This window comes from Thalassophryne amazonica, chromosome 14 (genome assembly GCF_902500255.1).
Source record: "Thalassophryne amazonica chromosome 14, fThaAma1.1, whole genome shotgun sequence".
Lineage (NCBI taxonomy): Eukaryota > Metazoa > Chordata > Actinopteri > Batrachoidiformes > Batrachoididae > Thalassophryne > Thalassophryne amazonica.
Window position 1 is genome coordinate 32,638,069 of NC_047116.1, and position 17,351 is coordinate 32,655,419.

At 39.4% G+C, this 17,351-nt stretch overlaps 1 protein-coding gene across 1 annotated transcript in view; it reads left to right on the top strand.

Annotated features, from left to right (window-relative positions):
- Window positions 1-4,630: 4,630 nt before the first annotated feature.
- LOC117524852 (WD repeat, SAM and U-box domain-containing protein 1-like) overlaps window positions 4,631-17,351 on the top strand; it is a 28,256-nt gene continuing 15,535 nt past the window's right edge. Inside the window, 9 exon segments of the mRNA XM_034186666.1 lie at window positions 4,631-5,418; window positions 5,420-5,553; window positions 9,215-9,402; window positions 10,233-10,319; window positions 12,300-12,393; window positions 12,718-12,751; window positions 12,920-12,960; window positions 15,555-15,661; window positions 16,189-16,218. Coding sequence (XP_034042557.1) covers window positions 5,155-5,418; window positions 5,420-5,553; window positions 9,215-9,402; window positions 10,233-10,319; window positions 12,300-12,393; window positions 12,718-12,751; window positions 12,920-12,960; window positions 15,555-15,661; window positions 16,189-16,218 — 979 coding nt within the window. The 5' untranslated portion in view covers window positions 4,631-5,154.

Here is a 17,351-nt window from a genome sequence, read left to right on the forward strand (position 1 = left end):
AATGACAAGGATCTATTTTAGCCGTTATATAAAACAAATAATGAATGTTTTTTATTTGTGCAATAGAAAGAATATTTCATCTTTCGCCTCCATGAAATATTTTTACCATTGCACTCAAACATTCATTATTACTAATATACTGTTGGGGTGATAAGCAGAGCTGTTGTTTTGGGATATTTGGGGAGTTAGGTGGTCAGTGAGATTTTTTAAATTGGTTAAATGGTCCTTGAAAAAGTGACAGCTTTAATTTTTTAAATGTCTGTAATCACTTGTTAAAATAACAGGAGGCATTAAGTACTGACTATGTACAGTACTGATAGTACTTTCTGTAAGTTTACCCTGTATACTGTGTGCTTGCAGTACAGAGCTTTATGAAGATTGTAGCATTCAATGTGCGTTGACTATTTGTGATATCTGACCTGTGTACACTGTGTGTTTGTTCTGTGTACTACACATTACACAGTAGGAAACTTTTTTCCTGCTGGCATTTCAAACCTGCTGAAGTGAACTAATTTATTGTTAATCTTGTGAAATGAGCAACATTTTAGGAATATTATTTTTAAATTGTGTGTGTTGGCAAAAAAAAAAAAAATCTAAATAAAATGATTGTGCTCTTAGTGTCTCCATCTTTTTAAGTTGACTGATTTGAAGGACATATTTTCAGTGCTTTTTATTTTCAAGTTTTCTTTTTTTTTTTTCAAATAAAATTCACAGAGATTCCACACCTCTACCAAGACACAACAATCCATCAATATCTAGAGGTCATTGTGATATCAAAAGGCTAGGGTCTTGAAAAATGCTATCATACAATGCTACAAAATTAGGTGTGTATGTGGGGAGTTTTCCTGACACAAGGAGCACATCTCCACAAAATACTGTTGAGGCCTGTGCATATTTTTGAGGGATTTTGTACACCAGCTAATAGTAAACATACTGTAGTAATCACACTCTCCACCATACTCTGCTGGTTGATGACTGCAATAAAATCTAATGTCAGCACTGATGGTTTTGCATGGACATTCATTGCTGAAGTCTACTGTTAGTTATTACTTATACTATGTTGGGAGAAATTGGGTTTTGATACATTATCTGGTTCAAGATGTCTTGCAACTTTTTTTCTGGTGAATTTATGACTTTATCTTTGTAAATTTAGACTCTTTCCCAGAATATTAATGCCGTCCTCCAGTCAGCTGTTTTTTCTTTAAAAAAAAAAGTCATACAAACATACAAATCCAAATGCATAGTAAAAAAACATAACGAGATGCTAAAATATCCCTCAGCCTTATGAGCATAGAAATAGGAAACAGAATGTGACTTTTTGACCTCTTAAAATAGGGCAAGGTTAGCCATCTTTGAACTTGTCCAAAGTCTGGGTCCCAAGAGTGTTCCCTGTGAATTTGAAGACGCCGGCAGTAATATAGCACTGGATTTATGCTGAGCACAGACAGATGGATGCAAGGCCTTCACAATACCCAATGGGCATATTTTGGCTTCGAGTGGTAATCATTCAATCACATGCATACTTACACATTATTGTCGTGACTAAAGTTTGACTTTGATAACTGAGTTAGGGTAATTTTGGGGTGCTGAATCTGAATCTGAGCGCATATTTCCTCTATCATATCACCTGTATTGATGGGTTATAAAAGTTGCTCATTCACTCATATGAGTTGATGCCATAATCGCCACAAAAGCAGATTCATTAGCATAGTTTTAACCAGGTTCGTGAAATGTGAACAAGAGCCGTAATATCATTTATGATGCCAAAGAGGTGTGCGAGACTACAGCTTTTGCTTTCATTGCTTGATACGAGAAATATGTTTTCACATCTCAAAATGTGACATGATTGGCGGGCAAAACTAACACCAGATCTGATTCAGTGCCCCCAAATTACCTATAAATCCATTGAAAAACTCCACGCAACAAAAATCCTGTTGACCAGTGTAATCAAGTTTTGGACACCAGACTTTGCTGTGGTTTTTAAGCACCTCCTTTCTTGATTTCCACTAACTGATAGCAAACAAAAATTTAGGTTCGCAATCTTGTTTGCAGTGCAACGAGCATGCTTAATTCCTCTTAATAGGTGGAAAAATCTCACTCCCATGACGATGACCCCGCATGATCTACCCCATTTGTACCCACATCAAATTGGGCAGCCGCGTTGTTATGCTCAGTCTGACGTAGTTAATATGACAAATGTTCAGCTTAAGAAGCGACACTACTTCAACTTGCAGTTGGGTACACGGCACCCTACAGAATGAATTAAAATATATACTTTTTAGGCAACACGGTGGAATTAGTGATTAGCACTGTTGCCTCAGAGCGAGAAGGTCATGGGGTTCAATTTCCACCTGTGGCCTTTTTGTGTGGGGTTTGCATGTTCTCCCCGTGTTTGCGTGGGTTTCCTCCGGGTGCTCCGGTTTCTTCCCACATCCAAAGACATGCGGGTTAGGCGGATTGGAATCTTTTAAATTGTCCGTAGCTGTGTGTGGGTGTGAATGTGGATTGTGTCTAATGTAATTAGGATGGGTTAAATCCAGAGGATGAATTTCATTGTATGTATTCACCTGTGTACAATCATAGGTGGCCAACTTTTCACGGCACAGGCCGATCAGGCATCAGGTCTGCTGAACATGCACTGTAACACCTCAGCTGTCAGCAAGCAGGGCAGCGTGCAAGGCAAGAGAGGCAAACTTCCCTGCCCAGCCACCACCTGGCCTCAAGTGGACAGTCTGTGGAAGGTGTTTCTGTGCAAAGATTGGACTGATAAGCCACTCCAAAGTAAACTGTAAAAGAATTACAAACTAGAAGCACTCAAGAGTGCAAACCTCCACCAAGGCCATGGGGTCACTGACGCCATAACATCTACACGCGTGGAATCATTGAACTAAAAAGTCTAACAATGATATTTGCTGTAATAAAAAAAGTTTCATCTGCTGTGACTGGATAGCATGTATCCTTAGCGCTTGGCATCACAGTTTATTGCCAACTTGCACCTTTCCCAGAAGCTACTGTCATCTGAGCACTGATATTGATATTGCATGTGCTTATAGACAAAACAAATGAGACAAAATTCAATTTATTATTCAACTAAACTGCAAATATATGAATTTTTTAACATTTATGAAACACTTCTCTAATAAATAACAGTAATCTGAATAGAACTATTTTTCAAGTGTGCATGTGCTACACAAGGCCATAGGTCACTGACCCTAAGAGATTCCCTCCTTGGCACAGTGATCTATTCAACATTCAGTGTTACAACCAAAACTATGATACATACACTTTTCTTTCCTTTATATTTGACATCCTTGACCATGAAAACATACCACTAGAACTTGGAATCACTTTTATGTCTTTATTAGTTCAAAATTTATTGTATAAAAAAGATTTTTCGGTAATGGCGGTTTTCTTCAATCAATCAATCAATCAAATTTTATTTGTTAAGTGCTTTACAACAACCTAAGTTGACCAAAGCGCTGTACATATAAAAATCGCATTTAAAATATAGTTAAAAGGAGGAACACGGATTCATTCTATTCCCAAGTCTAAAAAGACTAAGTATCAAAAGCACATCTAAACAAATACGTTTTGAGTTTTGTTTTAAAAAAGGGGCAGATCCAAGATGGCACGCAAGTCAAGGGGCAGCGAGTTCCAAAGTTTAGGACCTGCTACTGCGAAAGCACGATCACCCCACTGTTTGCTTCGAGACCTGGGCTGCTCCAACAAGTAGAGCTGTGCAGATCGTAGAAATCTGCTGGGCTGGTGAAGAGGTTTCTTCTGGATCTAGCTCCATAACATTTGAAGCTTCATCAAATCTGATGACACCTTACTGAATCAGTGCAGATTCAGCTACAATTTGGTGTTAGTTGTATATCTCTAGCTTCATTTGTCACCTCACACTGACACATTTTCTATTTTCCCTATATTTTTGCATATTCTGGATCACCAGATCCGGAATCCGGATCCGATCATCACCCAAACTTTGTGTTTGATAGAACATTTGACTATGTTACACCCTAATTTTTCAGCCTTTCTGCCTTGTTTTTGTGGAGTTAGAAACTAGAATGTCAAAATTCCCCCTATCCCGCAATGGTGAAGAATCCTTTAAAAAATTTGTATCTCAATTTCCGGATCACCACTAAAATTTAATCACTAGTTCCTCTTGTCATTTCCAACCACTCCACAAAATTTCATCAAAATCTGTTCAAAACGTTTTGAGTTATCCTGCTGACAAACAGACAAACAAACAAACTCGACTTCCGTCCCATCATTAGGAGGGACAGCTGCCGTCATTAGGAGGGTGCTAACTAGAGCACAATAGGTGGTGCTAATTAGAGCTATTGTTAGTCACTAGCCTATAGCAGTCGGCCTCTCGGTAGGAGGTGTCTGGTTAGGTTTAAAAAAACTCCAGCTTTTGTTGGCTTCTGTATTTTCTTCTCTACAAGAGTCAAGACAGAAGTCAGACTACCAGAGCTGAGGAAGCTTCTGTGATTTGAAGCGAAACGTCCTCGTATCAAGCAACCCAGTCCAGTCAAAGATTCAAGCTTCTCTACTAAACAAACTCGACGAAAACATAACCTCCTTGGCGGAGGTAATAATGCCTCACATTCACCCCGACGTGAGGGTGTTGCCAATACAGGGTGCTCACTACACACCGGGATAAACTAGGAGATAAGGCCCTTGCCCAAGGACCCTTAATGATTTTCTGCTTCAGCTGGGATTTGAACTGAGGATCCTCTGGTCTCAAGCCCAACGCTTAAACCACTAGACTATCACCTCCCCTAAAGTCGAGAACTTCATAGACTACGGGCAAACATCATCAGCATCATCAAACATCACATTAAAATAAATAAAATTCAAGCTCAAGCTTTGTATAAAAATGCTTAAAGTTTAAATATTCAACATTAGCTGGTGTAATCTTGTCTACATACTGGGCCCCGTTACATAAGTCATCATGTGACAGATAACTGCAGAGATAAAACCAAAAATATTAGAAATTGTAAATATTAAGGACCTAAAACTGTCCACAGCACTCAGGAACAGTTTATGGTGTTCTAAGCTTTATTCCATGTTCTTTCATTTACAGCCAACTTTGAGGTTAGTTGGTTTTTTTTTTTTCCTCCCGCCACCTTCTGTGTGTTACTCTTCAAAATGGTGTCTCTCGTTCGGACTCTGGGACACCACACGGACGAGGTGAGCTCCTGCTCCTTCTCTCCGGCTCTGCTGGCCTGCTGCGGGGACAAAACACTCCGTGTTTACCACACGGCCGACTTCTCGGAGCTGCCCTTCTCGCCTCTGTCGGCACACGAGTACCGGGTTCACTGCTGCTGCTTCAGCTCCTGCGGCAGCTTCCTGCTCAGCTGCTCCACGGACGGCTCCGCCATCGTCTGGAGCGCCGCCACCGGGGAGGTGACGGGCGGAGCTGCGGCACCCGGCGCGGAGTCCGCTCCGAGTGTGCCGCGCTGGCTCCCGGACTGCTTCCGTGGTGCTGGCGGGAGCCAGTGACGGCACCGTGGCTCTGTGGGACTTCCACAGCAGGACCTTACGGAGGTATGACCTCCTCAGCAAAGTAAGAAAGCGAAAGAAAAAAAAAATAGTAATAATAAGTAACTTTGAAGGTCATTTAATGGTTTGCATGGTAAGAGCGACTACTGTCTACAAATTACATCATACGTTTTTTTTTTTTTTGAATTGCACATACTTTTTAAGTTTATTTCTAAAGGCACCATACAATAAAGAACATAAATGTTTCCATTTAGAGTTAGCTTAAAGCTAATTTACATCTGCTTTCCAACTTCCTCACATCCCAAGTTAAATTTGTTTTTTTCAACTTTAAACCAAATGTTTGGATTAAGGCTGATATTTGGTTTTGATTCCTCAACTGTGACAAATGAAATCAAAAGTTGAAACAAAGTCACAACAAAAAAATTGAGAAATTTGCAGCTAAACTTTTTCTGTAGCCCCCCCCCCCCCCCCACATATAAGATTTGTTTTTCATCCCAAAAGCTGTGCAAAAAAAAAAAAAAAAAACACAAAATTATAGAAATATTTGTTTATATGTATAATGTCCACCAGGTGGCAATATTGTTCCATTTCAAATCGTAATTGTGTTACTGGGCCTAAACAAGAGCAACATTGATTAATTTCGAGCGAGTATAAGATATTAGTCAAACAAAGTCAAAGGCCACACGGAACCGATCAAAACCAGAGGGAACACTGTGGCAATGTATGGGGGCTTTGTTTGTAAACAAAAACATGTTGTTCTTAGCCACATTTAGTCATGATGATGGTTTACCTCAATTTTTCATGATATTTAGATTGAAAACCAATCATGCAATTTTTTTTCACAGTAAGAAAAGTTATTGTTTATGACTTGACTTTAAAAAGGTGTGTGTGCGTGTGTATTTGGCTAATTTAAATATTTAGTTACACTGTGTGTAAATCTTTGGCTAAACAGTTGGTGAAAAATTTAGCTAAATTTTGCAAAAAAAAAAAAAAAAAAAAAAAAAAAATTATATATATATATATATATATATATATATATATATATATATATATATATATAATATAAAACCCCTGGCAAATATTATGGAATCACCGACTCCGGAGGATGTTAATTCAGTTGTTTAATTTAGTAGAAAAAAAGCAGATCACAGACATGACACAAAACTAAAATCATTTCAAATGGCAACTTTCTGGCTTTAAGAAACACTATAAGAAATCAGGGAAAAAAATAATGGCAGTCAGTAACAGTTACTTTTTTAGAGCAAGCAGAGGGAAAAAAATATGGAACCACTCAATTCTGAGGAAAAAATTATGGAATCATGAAAAACAAAAGAACGCTCCAACGCATCACTAGTATTTTGTTGCACCACCTCTGGCTTTTATAACAGCTTGCAGTCTGAGGCATGGACTTAATGAGTGACAAACAGTACTCTTCATCAATCTGGCTCCAACTTTCTCTGATTGCTGTTGCCAGATCAGCTTTGCAGGTTGGAGCCTTGTCATGGATCATTTTCTTCAACTTCCACCAAAGATTTTCAATTGGATTAAGATCCGGACTATTTTTTGACCCTATGTGTCTTTTTGCAAGGAATGTTTTCACAGTTTTTGCTCTATGGCAAGATGCATTATCATCTTGAAAAATGGTTTCATCATCCCCAAACATCCTTTCAGTTGATGGGATAAGAAAAGCGTCCAAAATATCAACGTAAACTTGTGCATTTATTGATTATGTAATGACAGCCATCTCCCCAGTGCCTTTACCTGACATGCAGCCCCATATCATCAATGACTGTGGAAATTTACATGTTCTCTTCAGGCAGTCATCTTTATAAATCTCATTGGAACGGCACCAACAAAAGTTCAGCATCATCACCTTGCCCAATGCAGATTCGAGATTCATCACTGAATATGACTTTCATCCAGTCATCCACAGTCCACGATTGCTTTTCCTTAGCCCATTCTAACCTTGTTTTTTTTCTGTTTTAGGTGTTAATGATGGCTTTTGTTTAGCTTTTCTGTATGTAAATCCCATTTCCTTTAGGCGGTTTCTTACAGTTCGGTCCACAGACGTTGACTCCAGTTTCCTCCCATTCGTTCCTCATTGTTTTGTTGTGCATTTTCGATTTTTGAGACATATTGCTTTAAGTTTTCTTCTTGATGCTTTGATGTCTTCCTTGGTCTACCAGTATGTTTGCCTTTAACAACCTTCCCATGTTGTTTGTATTTGGTCCAGAGTTTAGACACAGCTGACTGTGAACAACCAACATCTTTTGCAACATTGCGTGATGATTTACCCTCTTTTAAGAGTTTGATAATCCTCTCCTTTGTTTCAATTGACATCTCTCGTGTTGGCGCCATGATTCATGTCAGTCCACTTGGTGCAACAGCTCTCCAAGGTGTGATCACTCCTTTTTAGATGCAGGCTAATGAGCAGATCTGATTTGATGCAGGTGTTAGTTTTGGGGATGAAAATTTACAGGGTGATTCCATAATTGTTTCCTCAGAATTGAGTGATTCCATATTTTTTTCCTCTGCTTGGTCTAAAAAAGTAACCGTTACTGACTGCCATTATTTTTTTTCCTGATTTCTTATAGTGTTTCTTAAAGCCAGAAAGTTGCCATTTGAAATGACTTTAGTTTTGTGTCATGTCTATGATCTGCTTTTTTTCTACAAAATTAAACAACTGAATGAACATCCTCCGAGGCCGGTGATTCCATAATTATTGCCAGGGGTTGTATATACAAGGTTGGGTAAGATTACTTTCAAAGAAGAATACATGTAATCCACATGTATTCTCTCAAAGTAATCTTACCCAACCTTTTATATATCTTGATGTAAATTAGAAGTGTCAGCTAATCTTCATTAGCATTACAATGTTATCAGAGAGCTGGTAGCTGAGGGGTGGAGATGCCTGCCACATGTCACATGTATGCTTGTCAACAGAAAATGATCCATCCATTTTCCTTATCTGCTCCAATTAAGGGTCATGGGGGGCTGGAGACTATCCCAGCAGTTATAGGGCGTGAGGCAAGGTACATCCTAGACAGGATGCCAGTCTGTCACAGGGCCACATATAGACAAACACACATTCACACACACATACGGTCAATTTAAAGTTTCCAGTCCACCTACCTGCATGTCTTAGGATATGGGAGGAAGCCGGAGCCCCCTGAGAGAACCCACGCAAACACGGGGAGAACATGCAAACTACACACAGAAAGGCCCCAGGTGGGAATTAAACCCACAACCTTTTTGCTGTGAGGCAACAGTGCTAACCACTAAGTCACCGTGACGACCTACAGAAGATGATATATTTCTATAACATATTTCTTTTATGATACAGTTCTAATCCTGTATTACTGTAGATTACTGTTATTCTGTGGAGATTGATGGATTATTTGTGAGGAACGAAGGTCATTGAGCACAACTTGCCAGACAAGAATGCAAAAGATAAATTTGTTCAAAAGACTCTTTTTGTACACGATCTGTGAAAAGCTTTAAAATTCCTCCCTTTGCCTCCCAAACCTTCAGTTCCTCCAGGCTCGCTGGATCTCGTTCTATCAGCCAAGGTGATCACGAGTCACTGAGATGAATTTCATCAGGCTGCAGTCTAACACTTTGAATTCTTCCTAACTCCACAAAAGTGTTGAAGCTGGAGGCCTGTGTGTGTGGTATGCATATTAAACACAGCTGCTATCTTGTCCAGTTGCGTAGCAGTCGGTGAGGACAGCGTAGTGGCTTGCTGCTTCTCTCCATGTGGACAGATGTTCGTGACCGGATGCAGCCGTGGAGACCTCAAACTGTGGGACTTGGGCACGAGCCTGCTGTACGCTGTGAAGGACGCCCATGACCTGGGAGTCACCTGCTGCAGCTTCGCGCCTCATTTTAAAGTTGGTACGTTCTGGACTTTAAAGTTCTGATGTTCACACTGTGAGGCAACAGTGCTAACCGCTGTGCCGCCCCATTTTCTTTTGACAAGTGGGGGCTGTCTACATAAACATTTGGACTTCATTTACATCAAACGTTAAAAAATACAAACAGTATGGTCAGTCTGTCTAGAGTAGACAGTTTTCAGAAAGTGATTGATTGTGCAAGAAGGAAACTAGTGAGGGAAGCCACCAAAACATCTATGACAACTCTGTGGATGTGACTGGAGAGACTGGGGGTACTGTGAGTTTTGTCTATTGTATCTCAGTACACCTGCATTGGAGAGTGGATGAAAGAAGGATTTTTAACAGAAGTAAATGGCTCAAATCTAGGCTTGAGCTTTTTTGTGTCTTCTGACAAAATGTAGCTGAAATTTCACATCGTCTTTTTCAGAAAAATTGCACTTGAAACTGTCTCAGGATTGATTCAACAGACAAAGTAGTACGAGGCATAGTGTCCTTCATCACAGCCAGAGAAGCCTAAAACTTCTTAGGGTTGTTGTGAGTGTCGTGGTGGCTTCCCTCACTGGCCTCCTTCTTGCACAATCCATCACTTTTGGAGTACTGCCTACTCCAGACAAATGTAAAAAAAACAGACATATTCAGTGACTTGGAAAGTTCACGTGTCCATCTGCTGGCTTTTTAAAGAAGTCGGCTGTAAATTTGATGATTTGTATTAACAATATTTAAAACTATACAATGGGCTGTAATTCCTAAATTGTTAATCCGATATCTTTGGTAAACCCTTTAATTAATGCAGATAATCAACATTTAAATTTAGTTTGTTTTCTTGTGCAGACGACTGCTGTGCAGAGTTTCGACTGGCCTCATGTGGACAGGACAGCAAGCTAAAAATATGGACCGTTAGCCAGTGTGACGCAGCAGGTACACTGACCAATGTGAACCTTGAAAACCTCTAGAGAAGTTGTGGGATAAATCAGCTCCAGACTTTACTGATTTAGTACTGGATCATTCTGCTGAAGTGCAGCAGAGGATAATATGTGTTTGTGCGGCTGAATTTATCCACTGCAGCTTTTATATTTTGTACAAGCACAAGCTGAACCCTAACATTTATTGTCCCTTCAAAGGTAGTGTAACCGTAAACATGCTGTATTTATTGTGGCAGATGGATGTACATGCCACGTGGCTCTGGAGATGTGTTGCCGTAGAAACAACTCTATCTGTGGAGGATGTGACATGTCCCATGTGATGACCTGTTGCAGTTCACAGGGGATTTTTTTGTTAATCTCCATCTTTACTGTTAGCTTTAAAAAATAACAGTCAATGATGATTTTGTTTTCTGCCTCTAAAATGCTGTTTTTCCACCAAGGTCAGCTATTGTAGAAAAAATGGTGTACATCTGACTTAAGAGGGATAAATGTGTGCACCCTGGCATTCTACCTGCTCTGAAATAATGCACTGTAATACTTCTTAAAATGCATAACAACCAGTGCTTTGATATAAAACATAATACTAATTGTACTGTACATTCCAACTTAATAACAGACAAAGAAAGATCACTCCAACTTTGTCGCAGTGCACAAAGAGCGCACAACCGATGAACAACTTTTAACATACCTTTATATACACTGTAACAAATTTGACCAATGGCTACTTAAAAAAAACCGTGGCAACAAAGTGACACATAAAATAATGGAATAGATTTTTAAGTTCTACAATTTTGATTAAAAAGCATTGAATACATTAACTAAACTTAAACCAAAAAATGAAGCACATGTTAATAAAAGCAACATTTGGAATGTGCTGGATTTAGTAATGGCACGCCAACTGATGAGTTATATCACCAAAAAGTATTTAGTAAATCCTAGTTAATTTCACAATACAATGTAACGCAACTCCACATTAGAGAAATGTGATAGGGGTGGTATTTGAACCAGGAACCTTCTGGACTGACACCAAGCGCACTAACCACTTGTCCACCACCCCTGCCCAGCTCATATTCTAGCACAGTTGTTGCTTAATTCAGTACATTTACACTGCCCAATATCCTGAGCAAACTTAAGTAAGTTTCCTCTTTTATGTCCATCAAGTAAGGTCACTTAAGTGTGGTCAGGATATTGGGCATGGAAACAAAGTGACATGGAACAGATTTTAAGTCCTGTGATACAAATTAAAACTTAAACATTTTTTAGGTGCAGATAAATAAGAACAGTGTACTACTGACTGACAAAGTTTGATCCGGATCTGATCCAGATTACAGATGTTATGGCCATTTAAATTTAACATTCAAAACCCCATTTAATGTATATTTTACATTATATATTAATCAAACATGCCCCAATCGCTCTCATATTTGAAAGTGAGGTGCAGACTGGCACTCACTATCACCTGACAAAGTTTGATCTGGATCTGATCTGGATTGTGGATTTTGTGGATATTTAATTTAATACTGAAAAGCCCATTTTTGGTGTACATTTTGCATTATATCTCAGTCAAAAGTGCTTCAGTACCTCTTATTTTTCTGTTATGGATTTACCACCAAAATTGGATGGAGGTTCCAATTTTATGCCCGTTTGTCTGTCTTCCAGTTTTCAGTTGGAAACCAAGCGCCAAAAAGCGCTGACAGATTCCCAAATCCCCAACTTGGGGTTTAAGGACCTTGCCCAAGGGCCCTTAGTGATTTTCTGGTCAGGTTGGGATTTGAACCGAGGATCCTCTGGTCTCAAGCCCAATGCTTAAATCACTAGACAATCACCTCACCTTAAAAAAATGCATGATAAATGCAAATACATTTCAAATGTTTGTTTTTATATTTAAGAATAATTTATTTAGCGATGTCCCCTTTGACGTTCTTTCTCATTTCATATCTGTGTACTCAAACCTGTTATGTGTTTTGACCCTCAGCCTGCCTCGTGAAGCTGCTTCACACTCTGTCCGCTCAGTCGGCTCCGGTTCTGTCCTGTGCTTTTTCCGCTGATGGACAAATGGTCATCTCGGGGTAAAAATAATCACACACAAACATCACTTGTTTGTTCCTGTAAAATCAGCACTGAGGAACACGGAAAAACATATTTTTTTCGGTCTGTCAGGCTCATATTGTTAGGTATTGATTTCCTTTAAAATACATTTTTCCTTCCTGAGCTATAACCAGCAGGTGTCACTGTTGAGCACTGATCCCACTGTGCCTAATGTGGCCACTGCAGGCGCACGTTTTCTTCCAAAGTTTCCCTGCAGTTCTTGGTCCTGGTTAAACACACTGTTGGAACACATATTTTTTTGCACTGACTCTTTTATAATGTAAAGTTGTGTATTTATTCCATAGTTCAGTGGATAAAAGTGTGGCAGTGTATGACGCGGTGAGTAAAGCATATTTTTGCTGCATGATATGCTGGGGTTTTTTTATGTTGTTGTTGTTTTGGGGCGGTTTAACTTTGGAGCTGCAGTTAAGTTTGGTAAATCACAAAGTGTGAAAAAGCCGAGATTCCAAACATTCCTGCTGACGTTTGTTTGCATGCTGTTTGCAGAGCCTGGGAACGCTGCTGCACACTTTGAAACAACACGACAGGTACGTGACCTGACCTGACCTCCAGCATGCAGACAAACATGTGCTTAATGTTTAATTAGTCTGAGACAAAACTGTGATGTTTACAGGATGTAGGCACGGACGTGGCACCAGCAGAGAACTTTGAAGTGAATGGGGAGGATCCACTGGTCCTAACTTCTTTATATTATTTGATGGTGTATATTACAACCCCAAACTAATTTTAAAGTTCAAACAAAATGTATTACTTTCAAATAGCTAAGAAACCAGATCCAGCTTTGTTCAATTTACAAAAACATATAATTCCGTTGACATACACCATTAATCACCTTTAATTGTACTGTTGTCTATAAATCTGTTGAATCGGAAATCAACAAATAATGGTAATTCACCATATATATATATATATATATATATATATATATATTTATTTTTTTTTTGTGTGTGTGTGTGTGTGTGTGTCAAGTTAACCTACTTTAGTGCAACATATAGCCTACCATGAATGTAAAAACAACTTCAACAAACAGTTGCAGGTTGCTCCAATTTTGGTTAACCCTCTGGGGTCCAATGGCATTTTTTAGACAGTTCACTCACCTGGCATAAATGTTTTTATTATTGCTGTTAACAGCTCTCCCTGCATCCCACAATCAAGTTTTATGTCTCTTTTTTTCAGGACAACCTGTGCTTTCGGAATATATATGCTTTTGTTGTGTTTTATAAGTGTAATAAAGATTTACAAACAAAAATAAGAAAGAAAAAAGTAAAGCGGAAAAATAATTTTCCACACACATTTATTCAAAACACACAGCAAACTATAATAAACAACTGTTTTGACACTTTATAAAGGTAATTTGAGGTCTTGTGTGAAAGACTGTACAACAAAAAGGTTCAAACAATAAACACAAATGGACATTTTGAAAAATATATACAAAATGGTCTATGCGTTTTTTTGTCTCCATGGTAAAAGCAACAGAGTTATCCAGTAACATTCACATGCAAACTAGTGGAGCAATCCTGATAGTTACACACTCTTTGTTTGAGCACGTGAGATTGTCATCAGAGGCTCTCAGTCTGCTCCGTCTGCTTTCAGTGATTGCTGTGTGAAATGGCGCAAGGCGCATTTGGAGCCCAATAGTATGTACTCATTGGAGCACCCAGGGGGCTATTCAAACGGGCCAACTAGAAACATATCACTCCTGAAAACGATCTTTGGCTTTTCACGTGAAGTGAATCTGCCCTACGATTGGATTTTGGAAAACCATGTGATGGTGAACCAATTCCGATTGGACACTCACATTGCGCACGTCATCACACAGCTTCTATGAGGAGTACAAAGATGGCTGATGGCTGGCTCAAAAGTCTGCGGACTTAACTTTTCAGCAAAAAAAGTAAGTTTCTATCTCATATCATTAAAAAGTTATTTAGAATTTAGTAAAGTTTGGTCTTAGCCGTCGTATATGACAGCGTCGGCCCCAGAAGGTTAAAAAAAGAAAGTGGTGCAAATTATTGGTTGAAATAAAAGGATTAAAAAATAGAATAGTTTTGACTGTGTTGAATGTTTGGTCTCCAAAGTAAAGGTCAAACAATGTAGATGTTCATTGGATTCTATGACCTATGACATATGTTACCCTGTAACATGATAACTAAACATGACCCATGGTACAAACTATTCCCTTTTAAATCCTATTAGTTCAACCAATAATTTGCACCACTTGTCACCAAAATTGGAGCGACTTTAACTTTTGACCCCTGTACAAACCGAAATTGACCTTTGTCACCATTCTTGCTGTTTTTACCCCATAACTCCAGAACATTCAGTCACAGATAGTCCAAACTATACCTTTTTGGAATCTTTATGATCAGACAAATAATGTGAAATAGTTTTCAATATGATTAGAGCATCTTATAATTTTGACCTCTGTGTAATTCTTCAACTGACCTCTACATGGCTGCCTATTGAAAATTCAAGTGGCCGATCAGGTTTTTTTTTTTCTTCCAAAAGAGTAATGTATAAGGAGTATTTGTGCTACATTTGGTGCTTCTATCACCGCTTTCAGGCTTCCTCTGTAAATGTTCTATTATCTGCTGCACTAAACTGGGTACTGGTCTTTACTGGGGATGTAACCAGCATCTGACTGATGTCTCGTCCAGGGGGGAGTCACAGACTGTCATCTGGTTCACGCTACACCACCAGCAGGCCTCAGTGCCTATTTGTCATGTTCTTCTTCATTGAATTAAAGCTGAATGTCTGCACCAGGGGTGGGCAACTTGTTCCAGAAAGGGCCAAGAGGGTGCAGGTTTTCTTTGCAGCCACTGACTCCACCAGGTTATTTCACTGATTAATATTGTTTTGAGCAGATGGAATCAGTTAATCAGTGAAATCATCTGGTGGAATCACTGGCTGCAAAGAAAACCTGCACCCTCTTGGCCCTTTCTGGAACAGGTTGCCCACCCCTGGTCTATACTATAAACACATCTTGAGTGTTTGATTTCAGCTCCATTGCGGTGGTGCACAGAGGTAGAACTGTACAAAAATGATCACTGTCCAAATATTTATGGACCTGGCTGTAAAGGAGCTTGTCATGGCCTCACTCTGTCATGGCTCCTCTTCACTGCAGGTATGTGACAGCTGTTGCGACGTCTCCCAGCATGCCATGGATCGCCAGCGGCTCCACGGATAGAACCGTGAATGTGTGGAGAATCGGAACCATAGACCCTGAAACTGGTAAATCCTCAATGTAAAGCTGCGTGCTGCTTTTGCTTTCTATAAATGAACAATAACTCATTCTTAAATACAGGCTGTTAGCAGCAGTGCAAATGCAGAGAAGCCATTTGGAGCGGCGGAGCTCCCAGAAGTGTGTTTTGGGAGGCATCCAGTAGGAGAAGCTCCTATTACACGTGCATCTCTGCCTGGCTGCGGCATCCAGACGAGGAATTATGATTGATGTTTATTGGTGCGGCAGGCCAAGCCACCGCTGAGCCTCAGCGAGCTGTTGTCACTCTAAAATCCCAAACATGAAAGTCACAATTCGGAATACTAAATGAAGAGGGCTAATCTTCAGACATCTGGAGGCCTTGAAGCTCCATTGGAGCAGCTCCCTGGGCGCTGTTAACCAGAGCCCATGTTGACATAGCAAATTCCATTTCCATGTAGATGTGTCTTTTATGCCTCTTCGTACCTCTCCGTTTCTCCTTTTATGTCCATTCTGTCTTTTCTCGTATTAAAGACATTGTCTTTTATGTTTCCCACAGCTGCTGAGGCGGGAGAGACATGGTGCCAAGGTAAACAAATGACCGTAAATCTTCATGGTTAACTCTTGAACTTAACTGCTCATTAGTTGCCATCGGAAACAGAATAAACATTTTCAGCTGATAAAGTCATCAGAAATAATAGGTGAAAATGATTTTTCAGACTGAAGCAGTTCTATTTTTTATCGTCTGTAAAGTTTGACTTGAGTATTATGCAACACTTCACTGTCTTTCCATTTATGTGAAGGCAGCAGATTTTAAATCACTCATTTAAGTATCTTTATCAATTTAAGATGCTGCAGTAGCACAAGACCGTACTGTAGCTCAGAGTCATACTGCAAAGTTAGAGGAGAACATGTTATTGTTCTGTCCCTAAAAAGTCCTACTGCAGCTCAGAGTCATACTGCAAGCTTATGGGAGGGCATGTTATTCTGTCCCTAAACAGTCCTGTTACAGCTCAGGGTCATACTGCAAGCTTATAGGAGGCCATGCTATTGTTCGGTCCCTAAAAAGTCATACTACAGCTCAGGCTGATACTGCAAGCTTATAGGAGACCATGTTATTGTTCTGTCCCTAAAACATCCTGCTACAGCTCAGAGTCATACTGCAAGGTCATAGGAGGCCATGTTATTATTTTGTCCCTAAAAAGTCCCACTAGAGCTCAAGGTCATACTGCAAGGTTATAGGAGATGGTGTTATTGTTCTGGTCCTAAAAAGTTGTATTACAGCTCAGGGTCATACTGCAAGGTTACAAGTGAGGATGTTATTGTTTTGTTACACAAAAAAAGTCATTGCAGCTCAGGGTCATACTGCAAGGTTATTAGAGATGGTGTTATTGGGCCTCATTCACAAATTGTGAGTACACACAAATCTGTGCTTAAAACAGTGCCTACACATGTTTGCCATACAAATTTGGGAGTCATCAATATATTTGTACCTAAATTTCTTTGTACTCTGCAAACAAATTTCCAACTTCCTCAGAGCATTTGTCTGCACAAACAGTGAAACCAGTTGTCCTTGAAAATATAAAAAAAACACTCCTGTTTATTAAATACATGGTATATTAATTTTATATTCATGCTTTTAAATGTGTTAATAATTTAATATGTAACAGTTTTGGCTTTTGTGAAATTATTTTTTGGCCTATAATTGAACGATTGCTCCCA